This window comes from the organism of the source record quoted next, unplaced genomic scaffold (assembly GCF_019419815.1).
Source record: "Pyrus x bretschneideri cultivar Hongxiangsu unplaced genomic scaffold, Pyrus_bretschneideri_v1 Contig3, whole genome shotgun sequence".
NCBI classification, from domain to species: Eukaryota; Viridiplantae; Streptophyta; class Magnoliopsida; order Rosales; family Rosaceae; genus Pyrus; species Pyrus x bretschneideri.
Window position 1 is genome coordinate 1,692,499 of NW_025999612.1, and position 23,697 is coordinate 1,716,195.

At 35.8% G+C, this 23,697-nt stretch overlaps 1 protein-coding gene, 1 long non-coding RNA gene and 1 pseudogene across 3 annotated transcripts; 1 reads left to right on the plus strand and 2 right to left on the minus strand.

Annotated features, from left to right (window-relative positions):
* Positions 1-4,398: 4,398 nt before the first annotated feature.
* LOC103931848 lies at positions 4,399-4,857 on the minus strand. The gene has a single exon (XM_009341382.2). The coding sequence runs from the start codon at positions 4,855-4,857 to the stop codon at positions 4,399-4,401; it is 459 nt and encodes a 152-aa protein (XP_009339657.2).
* A 1,621-nt stretch (positions 4,858-6,478) lies between these two features.
* On the minus strand, positions 6,479-10,821 carry LOC103931843. 2 transcript variants are annotated; one of them, XR_007260329.1, is made up of 4 exons: positions 9,994-10,821; positions 8,089-8,220; positions 7,949-8,013; positions 6,479-7,150 (listed from the first exon to the last, which is right to left on the minus strand). It is a non-coding gene; the product is annotated as an uncharacterized LOC103931843 (long non-coding RNA). The 2 variants fall into 2 exon arrangements; XR_007260330.1 differs by having other exon boundaries at positions 6,479-7,153.
* A 2,660-nt stretch (positions 10,822-13,481) lies between these two features.
* On the plus strand, positions 13,482-22,449 carry LOC108865910 (annotated as a pseudogene).
* Positions 22,450-23,697: the final 1,248 nt, after the last annotated feature.

Genomic DNA, 23,697 nt, shown 5'->3' on the forward strand with positions numbered 1-23,697 from the left:
AAAACTTTAATATATATATCGATATATATTTCGTTTGTATACTTTATACAAACTTTGCTCCAACCTTGAGACCATTGTAGTACCATACTAACAATACATTCATATGATTAGTACTTCATCCACCATGAAGTTCCATTTGTTAAAATGGGTTATTGTCACTTTGGTTTATAACCTAAGTGAATGCATGCTTCCAGAGTCTCACTCTGATATTCCTTTCTCAAAGGTAATAATACTCTATCAGTTGCTATGGTTCTGATCCTGGGCTTTAGTAATATCCCAAAGTGCTTACCATGGTGGTTATTCGCCTTTGGATATCACATCACAAGTCTACATGTGTACTTTTGTGGTTTTGTGACATATTCTTTATAAGGATCATGAAAGTATTTTTCTGTCATATGAAGAAATGCTTTCACTAATCTTCAACATTTGAGATTTCTTTACCTTATACAACATACTTGAGACAGCCTAACTGTATCAATAAGTCTATTCTTAATTGACTTCATTTATGTCAAGTCCAATTTTAAGCCTACACTTCAAATTGACCATGTCACCATTTGTCATTTTGAGTAACATTCGTTTTTCACTAAGTCTATCCAATAGACTTAATTTTAAAACTATGTTTCTAAAAAATTTGACATATCTCCCACTGGCCTTCTTGTAACTAAGCATTCATTCAGAACTTCAAGGAAAAATTAACGTTTAGAATTTCTTGATTCGAATGCATATAGCTCCCACTAACTTGTCTTGGATCTATTGACAATCTTTAAGATCCATTAGCTTGTTGATGATGTCTCAACAGTTTTGGGACAATCAACAACTCCAGCTAACACAAGTTATTTAAATGAACATACACAAAAGAATTCCTTCTCAAGTAATCCCATTAGATATGTGTGACTTGTTTTATTAAGTCCATTCATTTAAATTATATGGTGTCAAACACCATACTTCAAGTTTTAGTCATACTAAGACCTTTAAAGTAGTCATATAAGAATTATCCAAATCATTAGTGGAAGCATGGCTCCTACTAAGGATATTGGAATTCAACCATACCTTCTAGGTGGCTAGTTTAATTCTTCATCAAAACTACATAGAGCATATTAGCTACATGAGGTGCCAAAACCGGGTTGTCTTGTCGTTAAACACTATGTTATGACTCAATTTGAAACTATTCCCTTTTGTTTCATCTACTTGTCCATTTGCTTTGAGATTAGCATGTTCTCATAAAAGAGAATGATGGCCAACTCCCAACATACCCATTATATGCTAGGTTGGTGAAACCAACATCCATAGGTCACCCTTAGGATGTTACACAACGTAGAATCTTTAACACTTGAAGATTCTATGTTGTGTAATTAATGGTATCATACCATTAATTATAGACAACTATAAACTAATCATATTTAAGTTTATATCCCTTTTTCACCTCCCACTGTTTCTCATGACCTTAATGAGAAATTGCATTATACATTCAAAGTGTACAATTATGAATACACGGGTAGAGGAGATAGAGGAGAAGCTTCAAACCTTTTAAGCTTTTCATTTTAACTCCATTAATTTGATGCCTTGTTATTAAGTGACAAAGGTCCTTAAACCTTTTATAGATTTTAGACACTTATTCTTGGTTTGGTTACTACTAACACATTTGACATTTCTTAAGACAATTTAAGAATGTCCAATTAGTTGTTCAAAACTACTAGTTGAACCAAGAGTGATCTTGGTGATTGTGCTCAAGTAAGTTATAACCACATAAGAAACATTTCCTTATGTCCTATTCACTTCATTATAATGTGATCTTCCTTTTCTACTAGAAAGGAATCTCTAGACTTTCTCAATACATATAGAACTCATATGAAGGCAACTGGAACCAAATCTAAAGATTCATTGTATCCATCTAAGGTCAGCATGTGAGACCTATCTTTAATTGATAGATCTAAAGTTTGGTTATCACATTATGTAAGTGATAGATTATTTTGTATTTCATCTTGAATATAACAAGACAATATTCAATTCATAACATTATTTTAAGGAACAAATATAGTAGAAGGCATTCACCATATTACATTAATATGATAAGTTAAACATTCATAAAGTTCAATACAAAAGAATTAGCTTTAACATTAGAGACTGATTATATGCCTTCACATAGGCACCAAAATGGATCTTCCATTACATGAAGCCACATAATAAGTTCTTAACAAATTTAAGAACAAGTTAAAGACTATCTTTAAATGCCTAATGTCTTCCTAAGTAGTAGCAAAAAATAATGTGTCGAACTCTTTTTCTCCATCCTTCTTCCTTGCTTGTCCATCCTCTACTTGGCTACTTCACCGCTTCACCTACATATAATTGCATAAGTGATTAGCCTTTTATATCTCATATAAAATTAGAAGATCTAACAATTAGAATTGAACGTAAGAACAAACTCATACCTTGTCGTTTGTCCTTAAAAGATGCGAGGTAAGACCTGCAATTCCTCTTCCAATGCCTCTGTCATTTCCACAGTGGAAACAGGGTCCTTTGGGCTCCTTTGCCTTCTTCTTCTTCTTCACTCTTCCTTGGGCCTTAGGAGTGGATTGTTGGAAGTATGCCCACAAAGCCACTGATTTGATGTAATAGCTTTTGGAATACTTATTGTGTTAAACTATTATATGTTTAATGAAGGGCAAAGTTTATTGTTAATCACTATTTATTGTATTATGTGTTTAAACAATAAAGGAATTCGAGGAATGTATTTAATCTAAGAGAGAAATGATCTAAGTAAGTTAGATTAACGAGACCTTTCTCTTATGTTCATTCCTAAAAAGTTCATAGCCATAGGATAGCCAATTAGGCATTGACAATCCGCTAAGGTTAGTATGTGTTATGTTAACTCAAGTGTGAGTATGACTAGCCTCAAGTCATTTAGTGTTGGACACTGGGATAAACATATAGGTGCTCAAAAGGTAATTGACTACACTGAACTACGATCAAAGGAGAGTTCAAACATTCATGTCATGTAAGAACTCATAAGTTGCAATATGAAAAGTAGTCATTTGACCTGAGGCATCATAGATGTCTAATGGTTAGGTCCTTGATCTTTGATCATGTCAAAGGCATTCCATTAAGAGTGTCCACGACATTGTTGGGGTTAACCTATCTAGTCATGTAGGCATATGAATGTATAACAAGGGATCTCTAACCTTCCATGATGAAGGGAGAATACTCTGAGATATGATTCGGGAGTTTTTGGCCAAAGCATACGAATATAACTTAGGAAGTTTGTTCCAAATCATATTCAATTGAATCATATAAAGAAGTATCGCATTGGATAGTAGACATGAAACAAACTATCACTCAAACAATGTGATTAAGAGTATTGTATTAGAGAAAGACCATATTGCATTGTAATTGTAACTGGATAGGTTCTCCAACCACTTCTACTTAGCTTGGGTAGCCATGACATACTGTTAGGTGTCACTCATGGTTTGTAGAAGCCCTAAAGATTAGCAAACACTAATCTTCATCAAAGGGAGAATTGAAATGTAGTTTTAATTCACAATCGATTGTTAAGAGTAACAATCGCCCACTGCGTCGTTAATTGAAACCTAATGGATCGTACACCGATTAAGGATGAAAGTGAAGAAATATAAATGAGATGGATAAGCAATTAAATGGTTTAATTGGGAATGGTCAAGATTAATTAATTATACGAAAGGTTCGTATTGGGCTTTTAAGTTAGTTTCGGGTCTCGGGGCCCAAAAGGGTTTTGGTCCACAAGGCCTATTGAGTTTAAGTTATGAGACAACTAAAACAAAATGGAAATTAACCCAAATATAAATTCAAAACCGGCCAGAGGGTGAGTGGTAGCAAACTTGGGTTAATTGCAAGTTTACCACTCATATTTGAGGTGGTATAAAGGCATCTTTATAGCCATTCTCTCACTAAGGTTTTCTTGAGGCAAAGAAGATAAACGTTTTCTCCTTTTTCTCTATAGAGGACGGCCTTCCTAGGGGAGTTCACTAGCATCCAACTTCCTCTAGGTAATCCATTTCATCTTCACACCATCATCCTTGGTGTAGAGACTTAGAGGTACCAAACTTTTGGTATTTTTGGAGTTCCTTTCCTCAAATCCTCAAGGAGCAAAGGAGCATCAAAAGGGAAGAAAATCACAAGGAAGATCTAAGGAGCTAGGAGGTGACTTGAAGGCCCTCCACTTGGGTGAATCCTTTGTGTAAACAAGGATGAGCTTCAAGGGTAATGAATCTCAAAATCCTTTCTTCTCTTTAATGTTGTTAAAGAGTCTTGTGTTTCACTATTCACTAGGCTTTGAAAGTCATGGGTTTTAGAAATGTTTTTGAATGCATGCCTACTTTAAAGTGTTATTAGTTTGCATATGTGTTCAAATGTTCTCACATATTTTTAGCTAGGATAAAATTTTTCCTTCATGGATGAATTCTTCTCTTTCCCCTTGCCTTTGCCTTTCGGCTTGGCCTTGGCACTGGATGGCTTGTTGTGGACCACAGTTGCCGTCCCTACAACGCTCTTTTTCTTCATAGTCCTCTCGGCGGTTACTAACATATTTAGTAATTTAGAAAGAGTGTTATCCATCTTGTTCATATTGTAGTTCATTACGAACTGTGAGAACGAATTAGAAAGAGAAGCGATGATGAAGTCTTGGGCCAATTCTCCATCAAGTGGAGTACTTAAGTTCTCCAATTGTTCAATGAATCCAATCATCTTCAGTACATATTGATGCACTGGAGCTCCCTTGATCATTTTGGTCTTCACAAGTTCATTGACAGTGCTGAAGCAACTGTTGCGCGTCCCTTCACCATATAACTCTGCAAGATAGAGTATGATGCAGGATGCACTATCCATACCCTCATGTTATCTCTGCCGCTCCTCATTCATGGAAGCCAACAGATAGCACTTGGCTTGTGTATCATCCTCAACGTGCTTGTCATACTTAGCACACTCATCCTCAGTGGCCTCAGGGCTAGGAGGTATGTGAGGTAGAGCCTTGTCTAGTACGTAAACAATTTTCTCCAAGGTTAAGAGAATCTTGACATTACGGTACCAAGATGGGAAATTGTGCCCCTCAAGGCAATGCTTGTCAAGTATCTTTGATAGTGTGTTTCCAACAATATCTAAATACATAACAATAAAATAAATTAGTTTGATTGTTGATTAAGTCAAACGATTAGGGTCTTTGAACCAAATGACACCACCCCCTATTTTTGGCAAATCTCATATCCCTCAAGATGGAATCAGGGAGATTTCAAAGAAAGCTCCTAGCGGGTGATGGAAGGCTCACTATTACCAAGCCCATCTCACAATGATATGTTGGCTAGCAAAAATAATAATGAGAGGGTAGAGTTACCCATTCACAACAACCTCTTGTGATTACCCATCTAGTTGGCCTCTAGAGAACAATGCCTGACAATGATATGATGTTGGCACCATTTCTCTTAGTTAAGTTTTGACCCACCATGCCAGTTCAGATAGGGGTCCTAGTATGACCTCACAATGACATGATGTTGGCCATACTCGTTGCCTACCTTCACCATATCAAATGTTGAAATAGACTCCTCCTGAGTATAAGCACATACTTTGAACTCCCCTATGATAGGGTGAAGGCGGTGTATGAGTCATAAATGATTGGAGCCTACCATGGTGGAAGGCCACGAAGAAGTATTCAAAGCACCTCTACGCTTTCAACTTAATATTGGATGTTGATTTAGGGATTTTAAGGTCTCATCATTTTATTTATTTAAACATTTTGAAATAAATTGTGTCCTATTACAACTACTAGTCCAAGGAAAATGAGATTAGTAGTATATGACATCCCCACTATTCGTTTTCGCAAAACAAATCAATATCAAAATAATTTTTCAAAAAATTGGAGATATATATAACTACTAATTAAGTTCATTTTAGTTTAGTAGCGTATGATACTCTCACTATTCGTTTTCTCAAAACAAATCAATATCAAAACAAGTTTTCAAAATATTGGAAGTATATACTACTACTAAGAGAAGTTTGCATTCCTTTTGACTTTGGACTTTAAGTTATCTTAGGCTCTTTGGATGACTATGGACTTATAAGGTTGATTCAACAACGAGCCAACATTGTTTAATAAGATCTAGGGAAGGTAGTGTTGTTTTAGTTACGTGTTTTCAATCCAATTAAAACATTTTTCATTGAGCCATTAGAAACGAAAGACAATCATTCATTGCTAATAAGGGCGTTGGACCCAACAATTCTTAGTCTCATTAAAAATCCCTTTTAATGTTTCCTTAGCACTAGTTAACACTAGAACAAAATAGTTCATCTGTCACGGTGGATACCCGTGGTAGATTGCAATCCACCACATACATTATGCCCGTTAGGAATCAAGACGTGATGAAAAGTCTTAATTTATACCATGGGCAAAGAGCGTTGGTAATTAGATACTAATCATGGACCAAGCTCATGGTAAATTAAAATCTAACACCACGCGTTATGACAATTATGGTTTACTAATTGACCATGGCGAATGCCTGTTATAAAAAGTTTATCAAAATTTAAAAAAATAATAATTTAAATATATACAAGATCAACAAATTTGCAGATTTACTATAATACAATATTTCATGAATAATCATATACTCAAATTTATTACAAGATGTACAAAGCTAACAACACCACCACTAATTTTTACTACAAAATACCACACTACACATGAAGCACTAGATAGGCCACTAATAACAAGGAAATCATCACTTGAAAGACTTCACTTTTTCTTGAACACCTCCAAACGAATCCTTTGAAGTGAAATACTCTAAGCATGTTGTTGTTACCCTATGAACAATTGAAACAAAAAAAAAAAAAAAAAAAGTAAAATTACACAATTGTTGGCATTGAAAATGAGTAAGCACCCACAACAACAAAGAGATTCAAACTTGGGCAGGAGTTATTTATTTACCTAATCTTTTGGGAAAACTTTTACTACTAATCTCTATTTTGGAAAAAGAGTTCCTCTCTCCGTTACACCCATAATGGAGTACGCCAAAAGAATGTGGATGTTCGGCTTGTATTCCTTTTCGTTCACACCCACAACAAACAAGGGAGCATCCTTCCTGGAAGCAGAGGATAACCTTCTTTGCATCTCCCTAGAAGCAAAAATGATAACCTTCTATTTTCAAAAATCAAAGCACAGTATTGGTCAATGAATACAATAAAAAAACTAATGAAAAGAGAGTAACCAAAACATCTAATTTTGATATGTAAGTTCTCATCAAATGAACCATAAAAAGGCAAGTCAACCACAACAATATCAAAATCCACGGGACTACTTTCGAGCAGACCATTTTTTTTTTCTCTAAATTTTAGTCGATTCGAAATAAAAGGAAAAACAAAATAAAGATTCATTATAGCGTTCTACCAAAACAACATTATCTATAAATAGAATATGTGTTAAATTATATATTAAAACACAAAAAAAAATTCTAATTTATAATTGATTAGATCAAATTAAAAGCTAGTTGATTTTTCTCCTGAAAATTGAAAAAAATCAAGGATGACAATCTTAACATATGAAAGTATTTTCCTTAAAAATGACATAATTAGCAATGAAAGTATTCGTTGACAACGGCGATTGAAAAAACCTCACCCATCACCCAAAAAATATAAACAAATTTCTTCAAGAGAGCAAATAAATACCCATCTCAAAATATAAGAACTTACAACATAATATCATTCTCTAGGAAACACAAATTTGGATGACAAAAAAATCCCAAATTGCTGAACCTTTTCTCCAGAAAATGAAATTTTGAAATATGAAAAATCCCAATTCATTCAACCCATGTTCTAGATGTGTTCATATCTGCATATTTTATGAAGAGAGCAACGTGCAATTGCAGAGAAAACGAAAACATAAATTGAAGTAGCAACGTGACATAAGGAGGGTATTTGGGATTGAAATCATCACCTTTTCCTCTCTTTTTTTGTTGTTGCAAAAGTGATGAAATCGCTTAATCTTTTGCTCACCTTTACCTACAAGATTTAAAAAAGTAAGATCTAAAAGAAAAAGAGAGTGTTGAGAGAGTTCACAGAAACGTGAAGCTCGACCTTGGTTCTTCTTTGAACTAGGAAGGACAGGAAGGAGACGACAATCTGGTCGACCTCGATTCTTCTTCGAACTGCAGAGATGAGTGTTTGATTGATGAGATTAACTGTTTCACTTCCTTTATACTTTGGGAACTGTGCAGGAGTTATGTGAAAATTTCAATTTTAAAGATGTTCAAAATTTTGGCTTGCTGCCTTCTCTAAATGTTTAATTTCAATCAAGTATAAATGATTCTCACACATAATGTCCGTGGTAGACAAAAGAAAAGAGCTGTGAATATTAATAATATTGATCATGAGTATTGCATGTGGTAGATGAAAGAAAAATGATGTGGAAATTAACAATATTGATCATGAGTATTGTTCATGGTGACTTGGTATATTTACAACGTGCAACATTGTCTGTGGTCATTTACTATTATTTTATAATGGACTAAAATTTGCCTGTGATAAAAAGTCGTTATTCATCACATGCTTATTATGCTTGTGGTGAATTTGTACTTTTTATAACGGGCTTACAAAGCCCGTGATAAAATTGTCGTGGTAAATGAGCTAATATGTTGTAGTGTAAAGAAACTCTAGTCTAGCACTAGAGGGAATTAACTCATAGAGAAGTAATGAGAATTACAAACCGATTTGTACAAATTCCTACAAATTACATATACTAAGAGGGAGAGAAAGATTAACGTCTAACGTGTTGTGGTCCAATTGAAATAGTAATTAAAATACATTCCCAAGGTTCAAACCATTTGAATTTAGCGGCCTTTCTCATAGCTCAATTATCATTCAAGGCACGAGTCCATAGTCAACCATTTTTCTAAATCACATTAAATAATTAAATTGGAATGCAACATAATCAATTAAATTTAGTACATATGGGTATAATTTTATGATGAGTTTAAACTACAAACAAAGATAAATATCAATATATTTTTGTCCTCTAGTGAGGTGGGGCCAAAATGCAAATATTAAAAGTTATGGGTCAAATCGAAAATACTATAAAGTATAAACAACCTTTTAAAATTGCAAAAGAGCCCACACAGGGCTCATCATTAGGTATGGCTGGTTATGGTGATGGGAAGAGGGAGAAGGTAAAACTTTTTCCCTTTATTTCAAAAGAAAATAAGAGCTCATTCTTTTCCTTGTAACCTTTTTGTACTTGTTGACCTTAAAGGTATGATTTGGGTATGGTCTCCTAGTCTAGTCTAGGATGGAGAAAAACAAGGAAGGTTCTTAATAGAAAGTTTAATACCCAAATACAAAATCAAAGTATGAACTTCAAGAACAAAAATATGAACATCAAGAACAAAACCATGAAAACAATTTCAAGATTTGCACCTTTTTGGTGGTTTTTCAAACCAAAAACAAAAGTGACAAGGCCTTGACTTTCTAGCTTAAAAGTATGTGTGTGTGACTCAAAATAAAACACAAACACAAGCCCAAAAATCTCCCCAAAACCGTGCCCTCCCCTAGGGTAAAAAAGCCCCAAATTTTTGCAAAACTCACTCTTCATCCATGCGTCCAAAACACTTTTGCATACAATTCTTTTCAACTCTTGAAAATACATTTCTCAAACACTTGAAAAACAAAGGTTAACCATATCTAGAATGAAGAAATAAAATGTCAAACATAAAATCAAAAAAAACCCATTTGTATAAAATCCAAAAGGGCACATCAAATATAAACCTTTGGCTCTGATACCACTTGAAGGGAAATTTTGAGATTTCTATGGGATTTCTAGTGACTAGCATGCATATACAATTCTAAATTTATATACATAAGCAGTGGAAGCATATTATCACATATTATCAAATCTATAGTCATGCAAATTCCCTTCAAGAAGCATAGGTTCATATATAATGCATCAAACAAAATATTGAAGAACAAAGTGAAGTTTGAGTTTTATACCTCTTGATCTAGACTTTAGACCAATGATGGACCACCTCCAAGCTCTTTGCTCTTTGAACTCCTTGAGTCTAGCCTCCTCCTTGCTTCCTCCACCTTAAAGATTTAGAGCTCCATGGTTCTTCTTAAGCCTCCAAGTATAGAAGACCTCTAAAGATTCACACCCACTAGTTTAGTGAGATGGATGTTGGAATAACTAAAAGGAGAAGAGATGATTAGCTATTTTCTCCTCTTGGTGGTCGTCTATGCGTGTGTGTAGAGAGAGAGAGAGAAAGACTTATTTTTCTCTTGTTAAAAATAACACACAAATGCCCTAATGAAACTTTTTCATTAAACTCCCCTTATAAAGGTAAAAGAAGTAAGTCAACTAATTGACCCTTTCTTTCTCTTCTTTCCTCATCCTTGCCAGCCACTTAGTGTTGGTTTGGACTTTGGGTTTTTATCATTTCATGTCATCCTATGCTTGAATAAAAAAGGCCAATGGGTTTCGGTCCAATAGGCCTGAATGAACCCGAACTTTTTCTTTAAGCCTGAAACGATCTTTCATCGCTTCTATGATTTCTTTAGACTTTCTAATTAATCATAGCACTTAATTAATCCAATTAATTAATTCCATCATCCTTTAGTTGTCTCACCACAAGTGTGTATGGGTGTACAATCATTTTATGTTCTAATTAGCGAGGTAGTGAGGTGATTGGTACCAATCCAATTGATTTGTATTTATCCAATCACTTAGTGAATTAAAACTTACTTTTAATTCTCCTTCTTCTTTGATGACTACTTATTCAATTATCAAGAAGGACCCACAAGCCATGAGTGACATCTAACCATATATCATGGCTACCCAAGTTAATGTAGAATTTGGTCAGAGAACCTATTCAGTTGAATTACAATGTAATTCGATCCTTCTCTAAATCAATACTCTTAATCACATTACTAATGTATGGATACTTTATGTCAAACCCCTAATGTGATTACACTATGTCATATGAAATAATTGAGTCGTATAAGAATGCCTTCCATCATTACGCTCGATGCTTCGACCGAAGATCCGAATCATATCTTAGCATATTCTTCATCTCGTACTAAGGATTAGAGATTCCTTGTTGAATATTCACATGTCTACATGATTAGGCAACTTAACCTCAACAATTCCATGGACACTCTCGAATGGAATGCCTTTAACACCATCAAAGATCAAGGACCTAACCACTGGACAACTGTGATGTCTCAAGTCAAAAGACTACTTACATTATTTCAACTAGTGGAGTTGCTTGACATTTGAGTAGACCTTCATGCAAGTACTCTTGTTTGATTGTGTTTAGTGGACTCATTCCTTTAAGGAGCATCTACATATTTGTCTTAGTGTCTCTACACGAATGGCTTGAGACTTGCCATTTTTCCAATTGAAGCAGACATCTGTAACAATCCTATGACCAGGAACCATTTTGGACATTATGGTTATGTGAAGAAGGTCTATGTAGTCTAACATCTTTAGATTATGTCTTCCATCGATCCATTGTCCATGGACTCACTATTTTGGATGTCGATTGTTCATTGAGATAGTCCTAATAAGTGACTTTGCCCCTTTTGATGTATTAGACTTAACCATACATTCAGACATTGTCCTGAAAGGTTTCTTCCAAAGATTGACTTTCAGGGCATATGTTCATTTAAGCAACATCTATGTATGCAATTAACAATTAAAGGCAGAATCATGATTGTATGCACTAAAAAAAAAAAAAAAAACTTTACCCATGAAATTTAAGGCGTAGTAGTTGTGGTGAACTAAGACTCAACTTAAATCTTAAAGAAAAGAGTTGAGGAAGTTTATACCTTTGCAGCACCTCTTTACTTAGCCAAGGATATTCACCCATGTTAGGGCCTTCTTTCCTTTGTCTCCTTGCTTCTTGGCTCCATGGATGTGGATGAAGGAATTTTGCTTCTTGGCTCCATGACTTCTTGGATATGGATGAAGGAATGGATTCTCCAAGTTCTCAAGAAAGGGAACCTCTAAGTTTCCACACCAAGGAGAGCATTGAGGAAGAGATGAGTGACCTAGGAAGAAATGGATACTAGTCCATTCTTCCTAGGGTGGCTGGCCTCCTAAGAGAAGCGAGAGCTTTTGTGTTTTTCTCTTTTCTCTCTAGAAAACCCTTTTGAGAATGGGTTATAATTTCCTTTCTATATCCACTAACATTGAGTGGCATAATTGAAATTAAAACCAATTCTCCCATACACTCTTTATGGGAAGCCATGTGGGTTCATTGGGCTTTCATGCCCTTTGTGTTTTCAAGTTGTCATACAACTTGAGTTGTTGGACTTGACATTCAAAGCCCATTGGGCGTTGAGGCCCAAAACTAACCCGAGGTCTAAAACGAACTTATTTGTTTGATTAATTAACATAACATATTAATTAATCTTAACCATAAATAATTAAACCATTTAATTATCCTTACTCATCTCTGTTGTTTCTTTAATCTCTACCTTACACGGTGTACGATCCATTAGGTTCCTTTTAGCGAGGCAGTGGGCGATTAGAACTCTTCAAATCGATTGTGAATTGAAACTTACTTTTCAATTCTCCCTTTAGTGATTATACACCTTTAGGGCTTCCATAAACTATGAGTGACACCTAGCAGTATGTCATGGCTCCCAAGCTAATCAGAAGGGGTGGAGAACCTATTCAGTTTGGGATTACAATGCAATACTGTCTTTCTCTAATACATTACTCTTGACCACATTGTTTAATTTGATAATTTATTCATGTCTACTATCCAATGTGATTCTCTTACTTATATGATTACCTTGAATGTGATTTGGAACGAATTCCTAAATCTCATTCATACTCTGGCCAGAGATTCCTAATCATATCATAGAGTATTCTCCCTCAATTGGTTTAAAGGTTAGAGATCCCTTGTTACGCATTCACTTGCCTCTATGGCTAAGTGGCTTAACCCCAACTATACCGTGGACACTCTTTGACAGAGTGACTTTGACATAGTCAAAGATCAAGGACCTAACCATAAGATAAATATGATGCCTCAGGTCGAAGGACTACTTTAAATTATCCCAACCATGAGTTTTCAGGTGACATGAGTATGAGAACTTCTTGTTGATTGCGTTCAGTGGACTCATTCTCTATTAAGCACCTACATGCTTGTCTTGGTGTCAGTCACACCAATGACTCGAGACCAGTCACTGCCCAATTCGCAATCCTATGATTAGGAACGTTTAGGATATGTATACGAAAGAGAATGGTCTCATGAATCTAACTTCTTTAGATCACATTCTCCCAATTACATATTCTTTGGATTTATCGTTTAAGCATATAACATTTATATGAGACGGCTTTAAACAATAATCTTTGTCCTTCTTATTAAACTAGATTAGTTTAACATGTGAAATGTCCGTAAAGTATCATCGTATGATTGACTTTAGGGCACGTTTCCAACACGATACACCTTATGTACTTGGACATGGATTGAACAATGGATACCTTAACGTGGCCCACGCTGCAGCTCCTCGCAGTTAAACTTGATGACTGGAGGATCCTTGCCGCCACTGTGGAGCATTGTAATTACCACTGTAGCACCCCAGAACTTGCAACCCCAGCAAGCTTAGGCACAAATAGCAGCAATTGTAGTCTTTGTAGCATAATTTGAGATCCCAGATGCTACAACCCAATCCCCATTTGTGTAGGCTCGAGGTAAGTAGACGTCAGCTCCAGCAAAGCAAAGAGAAGAGGCCCAACCCTTCTAACATGCCCACGACGCAACAAGATGAAGGATAACTTTTGAATACAATAAGTTCATGGAGCAACATATATGCATGCATTTAACAATTAAATGGTGAAAGTATGCTTGTATGCATTCAAAAATAAAACTTAACCAAGACATTCAAAGTTTAGTAGTTGTGACCAAAGACCCAATTCTAAATCACAAACAGAGTTGAGAAATCTTTATACCTTTGAAGATCCTCTATGCTTTGCAAAGGATAATCACCCAAAGTAATGACTTTCATTCTTCTCCTTTAGTTGAACTCCATAGCTTTCATCTTCATCACTTTGCTCCTTGAATTTGGATGCTTAATTGAATGGATTCTCCAAAAGCCATTAAAGTAGAAGACCCTTAACTATTGACACCAAGGATGATTGAGCAACAAGATGAGTGACATAGGAGGAAGAAAATGCTAGTGTTCTTCTCCCATGTAGCTTGCCTTATAGAGTGAGAAGAGAGTGTTGTGTGCTCTCTTCTTTCCTCTGGAAAACCTCCTGGTAAGGGAAAGGGCTAAAAAATGTATATGTACCCACTTGCATGCAAGTGGCATAAATGAAATTCTCATTTCCTTCGTTTGATGGCTAGCCATCCCAAAGCCTTTGGTCTTTTGGGCTTCTTGAATTTTGTTGTTAAGTTGTCATACAACTTAAGTTAATAAGCCTAACTATTCAAATCCCGTGGACCTTACGGCACAACACTAATTCAAGGTCTAAAACAAATTTATTCGTTTGATTAATTAACATATTAATATAATCCTAGCCATAAATAATTAAACCATTTAATTGCTCTTACTTAACTTCGTTATATTCTTCAATCATTACTTTACATGGTGTACAATACATTAGGTTCTTTTTAGAGAGGCAATGGGCAATTAGAACTCTTGATTATTGATTGTGAATTGAAACTTACTTTCAATTCTCCCATAGTGATTGCTAATCATCAGGGCTTCCACAAACCATGAATAACACCTAGCAGTATGTCATGGCTACCAAGCAAAGTAGAGGAGGTTGAAGAACCTATTCAATTTGGGATTACAAGGCACTACATTCTTTCTCTAAATAAATACTCTTGATTACATTGTTTGGGTGATAGTTTATTCATGTCTACTATCCAATGTGATTCTCTTGTCTATATGATTACCTTGAAAGTGGTTTGGAACATACTTCCTAAATAATATTCATACTCTGACCAGATATTCTTAATAACATCATAGAGTATTCTCCTTAATGGTTTGAAAGTTAAAGATCCTTTGTTGTGCATTCACATGTGTACATGATTAAGTAGCTTAACCCCAACTATTCCATGGACACACTCTAATGGAAGGCCTTTAACATAGTCAAAGATTAAGGACCTAACCACAAGAAAACTATGATACCTCATTTCAAAGGACTACTTTGCATTATCCCAACTAGTGAGTTCTCAAATGATATGAGTATGAGAACTTCTGGTTGATCACATTTTGGTGGACTTAGTCTCTATTGAGCACCTACATACTTGCTTTGGTGTCTTTCATACCAAATGACTCAAGATCAATCAATTTCTAGGGAGAAAACGTTTTCGTGTCTTTCCCACCAAATGACTCAAGAGCAGTCACTCTCCAAAGAGAAGACATTGTATGTAAAGATCACTTTCAAAATGTTTTCAAAAATCTTCCATTTTAAATTGCTAAATTTGATTTGTGGAAATCAAAATTTTTAAGGCCTGATGATTAAATTAAGAATTTTAGAAAGAAAATTTGGAAATAATAAATGTGGACAGGGGTATTTAATATGATGTGGTAATCAGTTTTAAATTTAGGGACTCAAATTAGATTTATAAAAGCATCCCGGTTATAATAAATAAGTAATCTTAAGTAGGTCCTTAAGTCTAAATGCCCCATAAATATATCGTTATTTGGCAACATATATTATAACATATAATTTCGATTTTGTTTTATTGTAAACTAACAACTTCAATCATTTAACATTGATTATTATGTAGCTAGTGTGACATCGATGGATTCTTTCTTAAAAATGTCTTTTTCCAACAGTATACCATAAGGAATCTACGGTTACACCTTCCGATGATCAATACTACAAGTTCGACAAAAAAAAGTTGACGCTCTTCACATCGTCACTGTATATAGCTACTCTGGTTTCATGTCTTTGTCCATCAACTGTAACTAGAAAGTTTGGTAGGAGGTGTACAAAGTTCTTGGGTGGTATTCTCTTTTTGATTGGTGTACTTGTGAATGCTGGTGCTCAATACATATGCATGCTTATTATTGGTCAACTACTCCTCAGTTTCGGCATTGGATGTGCCAATTGTGACAACCCATCCCAAATTTTATTATGTTATAAATTTTAAAATGTGAATTTACGAGAATGCCCTAGAGGTGAAGGTTTTGACTTTCATTGACCCACGTGTTGTGAGACGTACTAAATATTCTTTTAGCGTATTCCTGAAGTACTAATGATATGAATGAGTAAGCGAAAGCAGAAGTGAATTTGGACTTACGAACCGAAAGTATTTTGAAGAAATAACTATTCTATTTATATTATATTAATGTATGCTAAATTAGGAGGACATGTGTTTGTGTGTGTGTGTGTGCATGTGATGGAAAGGGAGAAGAAAAAGAAAAAGGAATGGGGGAGAAGAAGAAAGGAGGAGAAGGGAAGGGCTGAGAGAAGAGAAGTGAGGGACCAACCAGAGAGGAGAGCAAGGAGGAGAAAGGGGGAGAAAAGAAAAAGGGGGAAATCGGGTTTGCCTCAACTTGTGACTCGACTCGGTGAATTCTCCCATCTCCAGCCTCCTAGGACAACAAGGTTAGTGTCAAAATGACCCTTACCTCGAGGCCAACCAATCCCTCTTCCATTTTCATGTGAAAATTGGGTGGAAATTGGTGAATTTTGGGTAAAACTGTGCAAAAGGGGGCGCACGGGTTGGGTTTCATTCCGCCATGATTTGAAGCATATTATCGACCAAATTGGCCTTGGAGTGAGCATGGAGGTTGAATCGAAGCATGGAGGTCAAATTGGCCTTGGAGTGAGCATGGAGGCGTTGGAGTGAGCATGGAGGTCGAATCGAAGCACACCCCATTTAGGGTTTCCGAAGAATTTATATAAAATTGAAGCTGTTACCGACCAAATTGGCCTTGGTCATAGGCGCTAATCGTTCGGGACACTTCGATGTGCGTGCTATAGAATCATACCGTAGACTCCAGGTGAGTGGGTCTCTCCCTTTTTATCATATGTATATAATTGATAGTTCCACAAACACTTCTAAATTGATTTATACATGTTACCTAAAAATAATTACTTTGAACTATGATTGGCTTGATCCCTGTTTAAGGTACGTAGGCAGTTTAACGAAACATTAGATGCAGCCATATAATAAATGAGACTAAATAATTGGACAATAGCTTTGTTTGGGGAATTGAGCAATGTGAGGGACATTGGTGGAAAATGTGAGATTTAACCTTATGATTTGGTGGTTAAATGTTGTTCATAAATCAATGTGTGAAGAATCAAGAAATTGAAGTAAGGAAATGTAAGTAATGATAGTTAATTAAACTAATGTCTAGTTGGGCTTATCACCGATAATTATTCCCAAAAATAAATAGTTTGGAAGTGGGGCGTTACAGATTATGCATTTCACACCATGTTATATATATATATATATATATATATATATATATATATATTTGGGAACACTATGTTATGGTTGTGTTTTAGATTGCATCATGGCATATCCATATGTATATTATCTGCACATAATTATTGTGAATGCTTTGAAGTGCAAAGGTGAACGTAAGACGCTCATGTAAGTACCAAGTGAGTTATTGATTGATTAAGTGAATTGATGATTATGTGAGATGTGATGAAAGCTCATAACCTGCACCTTAGTGTTAGCGCTCCCGCCCGTGGATAGGGCACAGTCCTTCACGTGATGTTCACCTCCCGTACCTTACGCTCACTTTGGATCCAAGGTAGGTGCACAGTCCTGTCGTACAGACCACTATAGGCGGTTCTGACTCGTAGGTGACCCGTGATTATTCGCACAGTTTTCACGTGATCGTAGCACTTAAAGCGTATTTATTTACACCCAGTCTTGTCGTACAGACCACTAGAGGTGGTTCTGACTTGTGTGCAGGCATGTTTGACGAGCTATAGATAAGTTGTACATGTGTACTATAGGTAACTCCCAACTTATATGCTAGCATGTTTGATGAGCTATGAATAAGTCGTATAGGTCACTATAGGTGACTCCTGACTTATATGCTAGCATGTTTGATGAGCTATGAATAAGTCGTATAGGTCACTATAGGTGACTCCTGACTTATATGCTAGCATGTTTGATGAGCTATGGATAAGTCGTACAAGTCACTATAGGTAACTTCGACTTATATGCTAGCATTGATTGATGCGATATGTGATAAGATACGTGATGAGATATTGATTAAGTCATACAGGTCGTCACTATAGGTGACTCCGACTTATATGCTAGCATTGATTGATGAGATATGTGATGAGATATTGATTAAGTCGTAGAGGTCACTATTGGTGACTCCGACTTATATGCTAGCATTGATTGATGAGATATGTGATGAGATATTGATTAAGTCGTACAGGCCACTATAAGTGACTCCGACTTATGTGCTAGCATTGTTTGATGAGATATGGATAAGTCATATAGGTCACGTGAGGTGACTCCGGCTAGTATGTTGATGAGCTATTGATTCAGTCGTACAGGCCACAATAGGTGGATCCGGCTGATATACTATTTCATATTGATTTATTTCATCTGGGTTACTTATTCTTGCTGAGGTATTTGACACGACATAACTGTGAGATTGTTATTTTGGTTATGGTTTGAATTATTGTCACGCCTGTTATTTTCTAGGAAATTATACAGGTGTTACGATGAGGGGGTTATTGCCTTTGGTAATTGAAATTGGTTTGAAAAGTTTTGTTTCACCCACTCAAACTTTCTATTTTTGCACCCCTCCAGGTTCTAGTAGCAGAGTTCCATATCGACGAGGATTTGTGGCACTTTTCAGTACAGATGTCTTCTTATGATAGTATAATCATTATCTTACCTTACTGTACTATACCTATTCTCTGTATCACGCGTGAAATGGGTCCAGACCTGCTCATCGCGCACTCGTGTGCTTAGGCACTTTTAGATTTTAATTTATTCACATTTTATACATTTTCACACTTTATGGTTTCGTCACTTTCCTGGTGTTGGCCAGCATGACTCGATTCGTGGTCTTAGTGGACATTCTAGGTCGGGGTGTGTCACCAACTAGGTACATACCGTACATTACACAATTATGAATTATAAATACTTTACTTATTTTAAGTTTACTATTTTTTTCATCAACATTTAGTATTATTATTATTGAAGGTGAAATTAATATCATAATTCGACAATATATTGCTGGATTTTCGTAGATTCGTCAATATGATATAGTTCCTAAATGTGGTCTATACTCAATATTAATTTTTTTAATCTTAAATTTGGTTGAGGTTAATTTTGTCTTATGCTTTATTTAAAATTTTCAATTTTTGTATGCAGTCTGTGCCAATTTATGTCTCTGGCCTATACAAATACAGTGGCCCTCTAAACATGATGTTCTAATTGTCAATAACTCTTGGAATACTTGTTGTTGGTGTTATAAACTATTTGTTTGCTAAGATCAAAGGAGGCTGGGGATAGCGTTTGAGTTTGGGTGGTGTTGTAGTCCCTATAATTATGATCATAATCGGCGCGTTAATTTTACCGGAAACTCCAAACACTTTGGTTGATCGCGGAAATAATGAAGAAGATAAACCTCAACTCCTCAGAGTTAGAGGTTTTGCCAATGTTGACAAAGAGTTTGATGACCTAGTCGCGGCCAATGATGCATCCAAGTTGGTCAAACCCCACTAGGCAAGCTTGTTGTCCAAGAAATACAGGCCTCCTTGTTTTTGCACTTGCAATTCTCGCCTTTCAACAACTCACTGGTATGAATGCGATCAGATTTTATGCTCTTGTCTTGTGTTGTCCATGACCACCAACGTTGTTCATGCCCTAGCAACCCTGGTTTCGATTTTCACTGTTGATAGGGTTAGAAGGAGGGCCCTTTTCTTAATGGGTGGTGCTCAAATGTTCCTTGCTCAAGTGTATACTATAAATTAAATTCCTTTTTCTTCTCAATTTTTCTTTTGGTTTTTCATTGTTGCTTCTTAATTTTCATAAACAAAAACCTCAATTTAACCTCGTTGTTGTTATTACTATTATTATTATTATGCTTTGTGTCTTATTATTGTGTTATACTTCGTGTCTGATTATTGTTATACTTTTTGGAATTTATAGATGATTATTGGATTGTAATGGCTCTTAAATTTGGAGTTAGTGGCAACCCTGGTGTATTGTCCAAGGGATTTGCTGATGGTTTGGTGGCCTGCATTTGTATATATGTTGCTAGATTTGCTTTGTCTAGGGGACCTCTAAGATGGTCGGTGCCGAGTGAACTTTTCCCTCTTGAAGTAAAGTCAGTTGCACAATTCATCAACGTCGCTACCAACATGATCTTTACCTTTGTTGTAGCTCAAGTTTTCACCATAATGCTTTGTCACTTTAATTTCGGCTTGTTCTTCTTCTTTGCAGTCTGGGTTGTAATCTTGAATATCTTCATCTACAAGTTTTTGCCAAAAACTAAAGGCGCTCTAATTGAAGAAATGCATACTATTTGGCAGAAGCACCCGTTTTGGAAGAAGTATGTCCTTCAAGACGAAGCCATTGCTATGGGCAAGGAAGGACATAATGTCTATACTTTTACTCGGCTTTCTCTTTTCAGTTTTTTTTTTTATTTTAAATTTTTATTTAGTCTAATATTATTGGATTTCGTTTTTGCAATTTTTTTTTCTTTTTGTAAAATGGTTTAACTTGTGGAATAATATTGATTGCTTACTAGATTAAAGCGTAATTGTCACTTCAATTATTGAGTTTAATTTATTCTTCAAATGGTCACTTGGGCCATTGATGAGCAATGAAATAATTGGTTATTCCACTCTTCTTATTATAAACAAGGAACTTTCATGTTATGTGCAGTTGAAGATCTATGATTATTTTTTTTTTGTTAAGATGATGTTGAAGAATGAAAAAAGTCTCATGCAAATATCTAAAAATAAAATGTCTGTTATCCTTTGTATATGGTTGTTTAGGCAAGTTGGAGATAATATTATTGTTGATTGGTAGTATTGTAGTAGTTCAAATGTAGACATAGTATCAAATTAGTTAGTGGCCTTAACCACTTAAGGCGTTTAACTAACAATAAAATTATTTGTAGACGTAAAATTTGTAAAGCAATAGATCGAGATCGTTGCATATATTTACAGATAGTGGAAGAAGAAGAACATTCTAAGAGAGAGAGAGAGACAGAGAGAGAGAAAGCTTGAAGACGAAGAAAGAATTCTTGTGTATATTTTTTGTATTGGAAACTTACAAAGACAGTGTTATTACATGAGATATATATCTCTTACAATTGCTTAACAACTAAGCTAGCTAGCTAGCAACCTTAACATAACTTCCTATCTAATCTCATGCCACATGGCACTCTATAGAACAATTGATTTCATTACATTTATACTATTATCATCCCCCCTCAAGCTCAGGAGAGGAATATCTAAGCCTGAGATTGCAACAGTGTGTATGAAACATTGGCAATGATAGTTCTTTAGTCAATATATCAGTCAATTGTTCATTGGAAGACACAAGTTGCATATATACATAAGTTGCTTAGCAACCCTTTCTCGGACAAAGTGAACATCAATTTCTATGTGTTTTTTCTTCTGATGCATGGCAAGATTACATGTGAGGGAAATTGCAGACAAATTGTCACAAACATGATTGTTGGAACATGAACATTAATGTACATAAATGCAAGTAATTGCCTAATCTAATCAATTTGAACTGCTGTGGAAGAAATAGCCATTTATTCAGCTTCAGTAGAATACCTATGTTAGAACCAAATTCGCACACTTCCTTGAGCAGTGGTTGAGCACAAATCTAAGTAAACTTAAGCAACATGCAAAACAGTAAACAATCGGGAGCAAGCCTAGAACTGGGTAGGGGGTGTGTGTGCCAACCAAAGGCTTTCCAATGATTGAGTTAGTGAATGATTTTAGACTCAAGCAGTAGGCAAGAGAATTCAAGTGTATAGATTACAGTATCGTAAATAAACCCTAGATGGGTGTATTTATGTTGTGTGGAGAGAGACATTTTTAGGATAGAATCCTCGTTCTAAACTAGGAAATCCTAGAGGGTGTAAGCAAATATTGCATCCTTTTAGGAGTTATGTATACTTGTGGCGCGCGCCTATCCCTAGGTTGTTGGGATTCCAAGACTTATAAGATCTGATTCTGTCCATATCAGAATTAGATCGATGTCTTGCATAACAAGCATAGCCATCCAACGGAGTTGCTAGGACTCTGCCTAATACCCTGGAGTAGAGTGATGGTGACACACTACTCCGTCTGATACAGCTTCACTCAGAGTTAGTGAGTTCATGGCCATACTTCTAAGGTACAGCATTTGGATCAGCCTTACTCTGACCCTGCAAAATCATGGTTCCACAATTGCCTCTAACTATCCGTCTAAGAGGCAATCTATTCTCATTGAGGATGGATTGTTATCCAAGGACCATGCCTTTTAGAGTAAGCTGGAATACATATTGTTTAGTCTTCATAAATGTGAGGTGGAAGCATTTTGGATTCGGATGTGTACCTTCGTGTAGCGTGCCATAAAGTTCATAATGATAAAGTGTTGTGTCTGATGCTTATAGATGACAAACGAGAAATATTCTCTAATATTCTTTGTTTATCCTAGCCGTCAGATCGATTGATCTCAAGGTAAGTCGATTTGAATTTGATAGTTTGAAGATTCCATCAAATGACATTTACGTATTCTTAGATCATACTTCTTCACTTTAGCACAAATTTCTAGGTCACTCATTATCGAAAAAAGGCACCAAGCTTTTATCCATACCCATTTCAAAACCCTTTCTTCCCTTTAAATCTTTTCTCATGGTGCATTCGAGCAAGAAATTCAAATCGATTAGGGTTTCTCCCTATAACATTCCTTTGACGAGAGTTCATAGTCAAGAAGAAAGTGAATATTTCATTGAAGAGCATTGTGACATTTTGAATGATTGCAACGTCTAGTAGGAACCTAACCATGACATTTGCGTTGATTTACAGCCATCATCAGATCTCTGTCGTCCATATACTAGATTTTACCTTTACTTAATAGACCTGGGCCTTCGTTTTTCTCTCTCTTCTTTTATAAAATGCATTTTGATGTGCTATGACATAACCATTTGCAACCTTTCCTTTTTCGCCTTTAGGCTTCTTACTTGCTTGAAGTTACTGAATTAGTGGTTCGGGGCTAAGTTAGATATCCTGAGTTTAGAATGTTGCTCAACATCAGACGAGTTGGGATAACCATTACTATTTTGCGGCCATAGCTAGTCTCGCTTGGGAAACATACATCCAGGACATTATTTACCACGATAAAGATTGGTAGAACGATATACTAGTTGTTGGGAATGAGACATTAGCGAACTCTGAATCTGGTCCTGTCCTCCAACTGACCTAGATTTGAAAGATGATTTGCCTAACCTTGGCGTATGTCGTCCAGACTTAATTCGATGGGCAATGCAGATTCCGACTGTTTACCACAACTGGAAGTAGCTCATTTCCCTAAAGCGCTTCAGCAACCATGGGAAAGACATAAACATCTTCCACTATTTGAGATTCTCTATAAAGGAGGCGGGATGGGTTAATGCACATAATGCCCATAGAAAGACTCATTCCTTCAAATTAGTAGCAACCCTATCGTCTATTCAAAATAAGAAAAAACACTGTGATAATTCTCATTCTTATTCATATGGTGCCACCCTTTA

Excerpts from the sequence above, each read along its gene's own strand:
- LOC103931848 (XM_009341382.2), bottom strand. The coding sequence starts at position 4,857 with ATGGATAGTGCATCCTGCATCATACTCTATCTTGCAGAGTTATATGGT.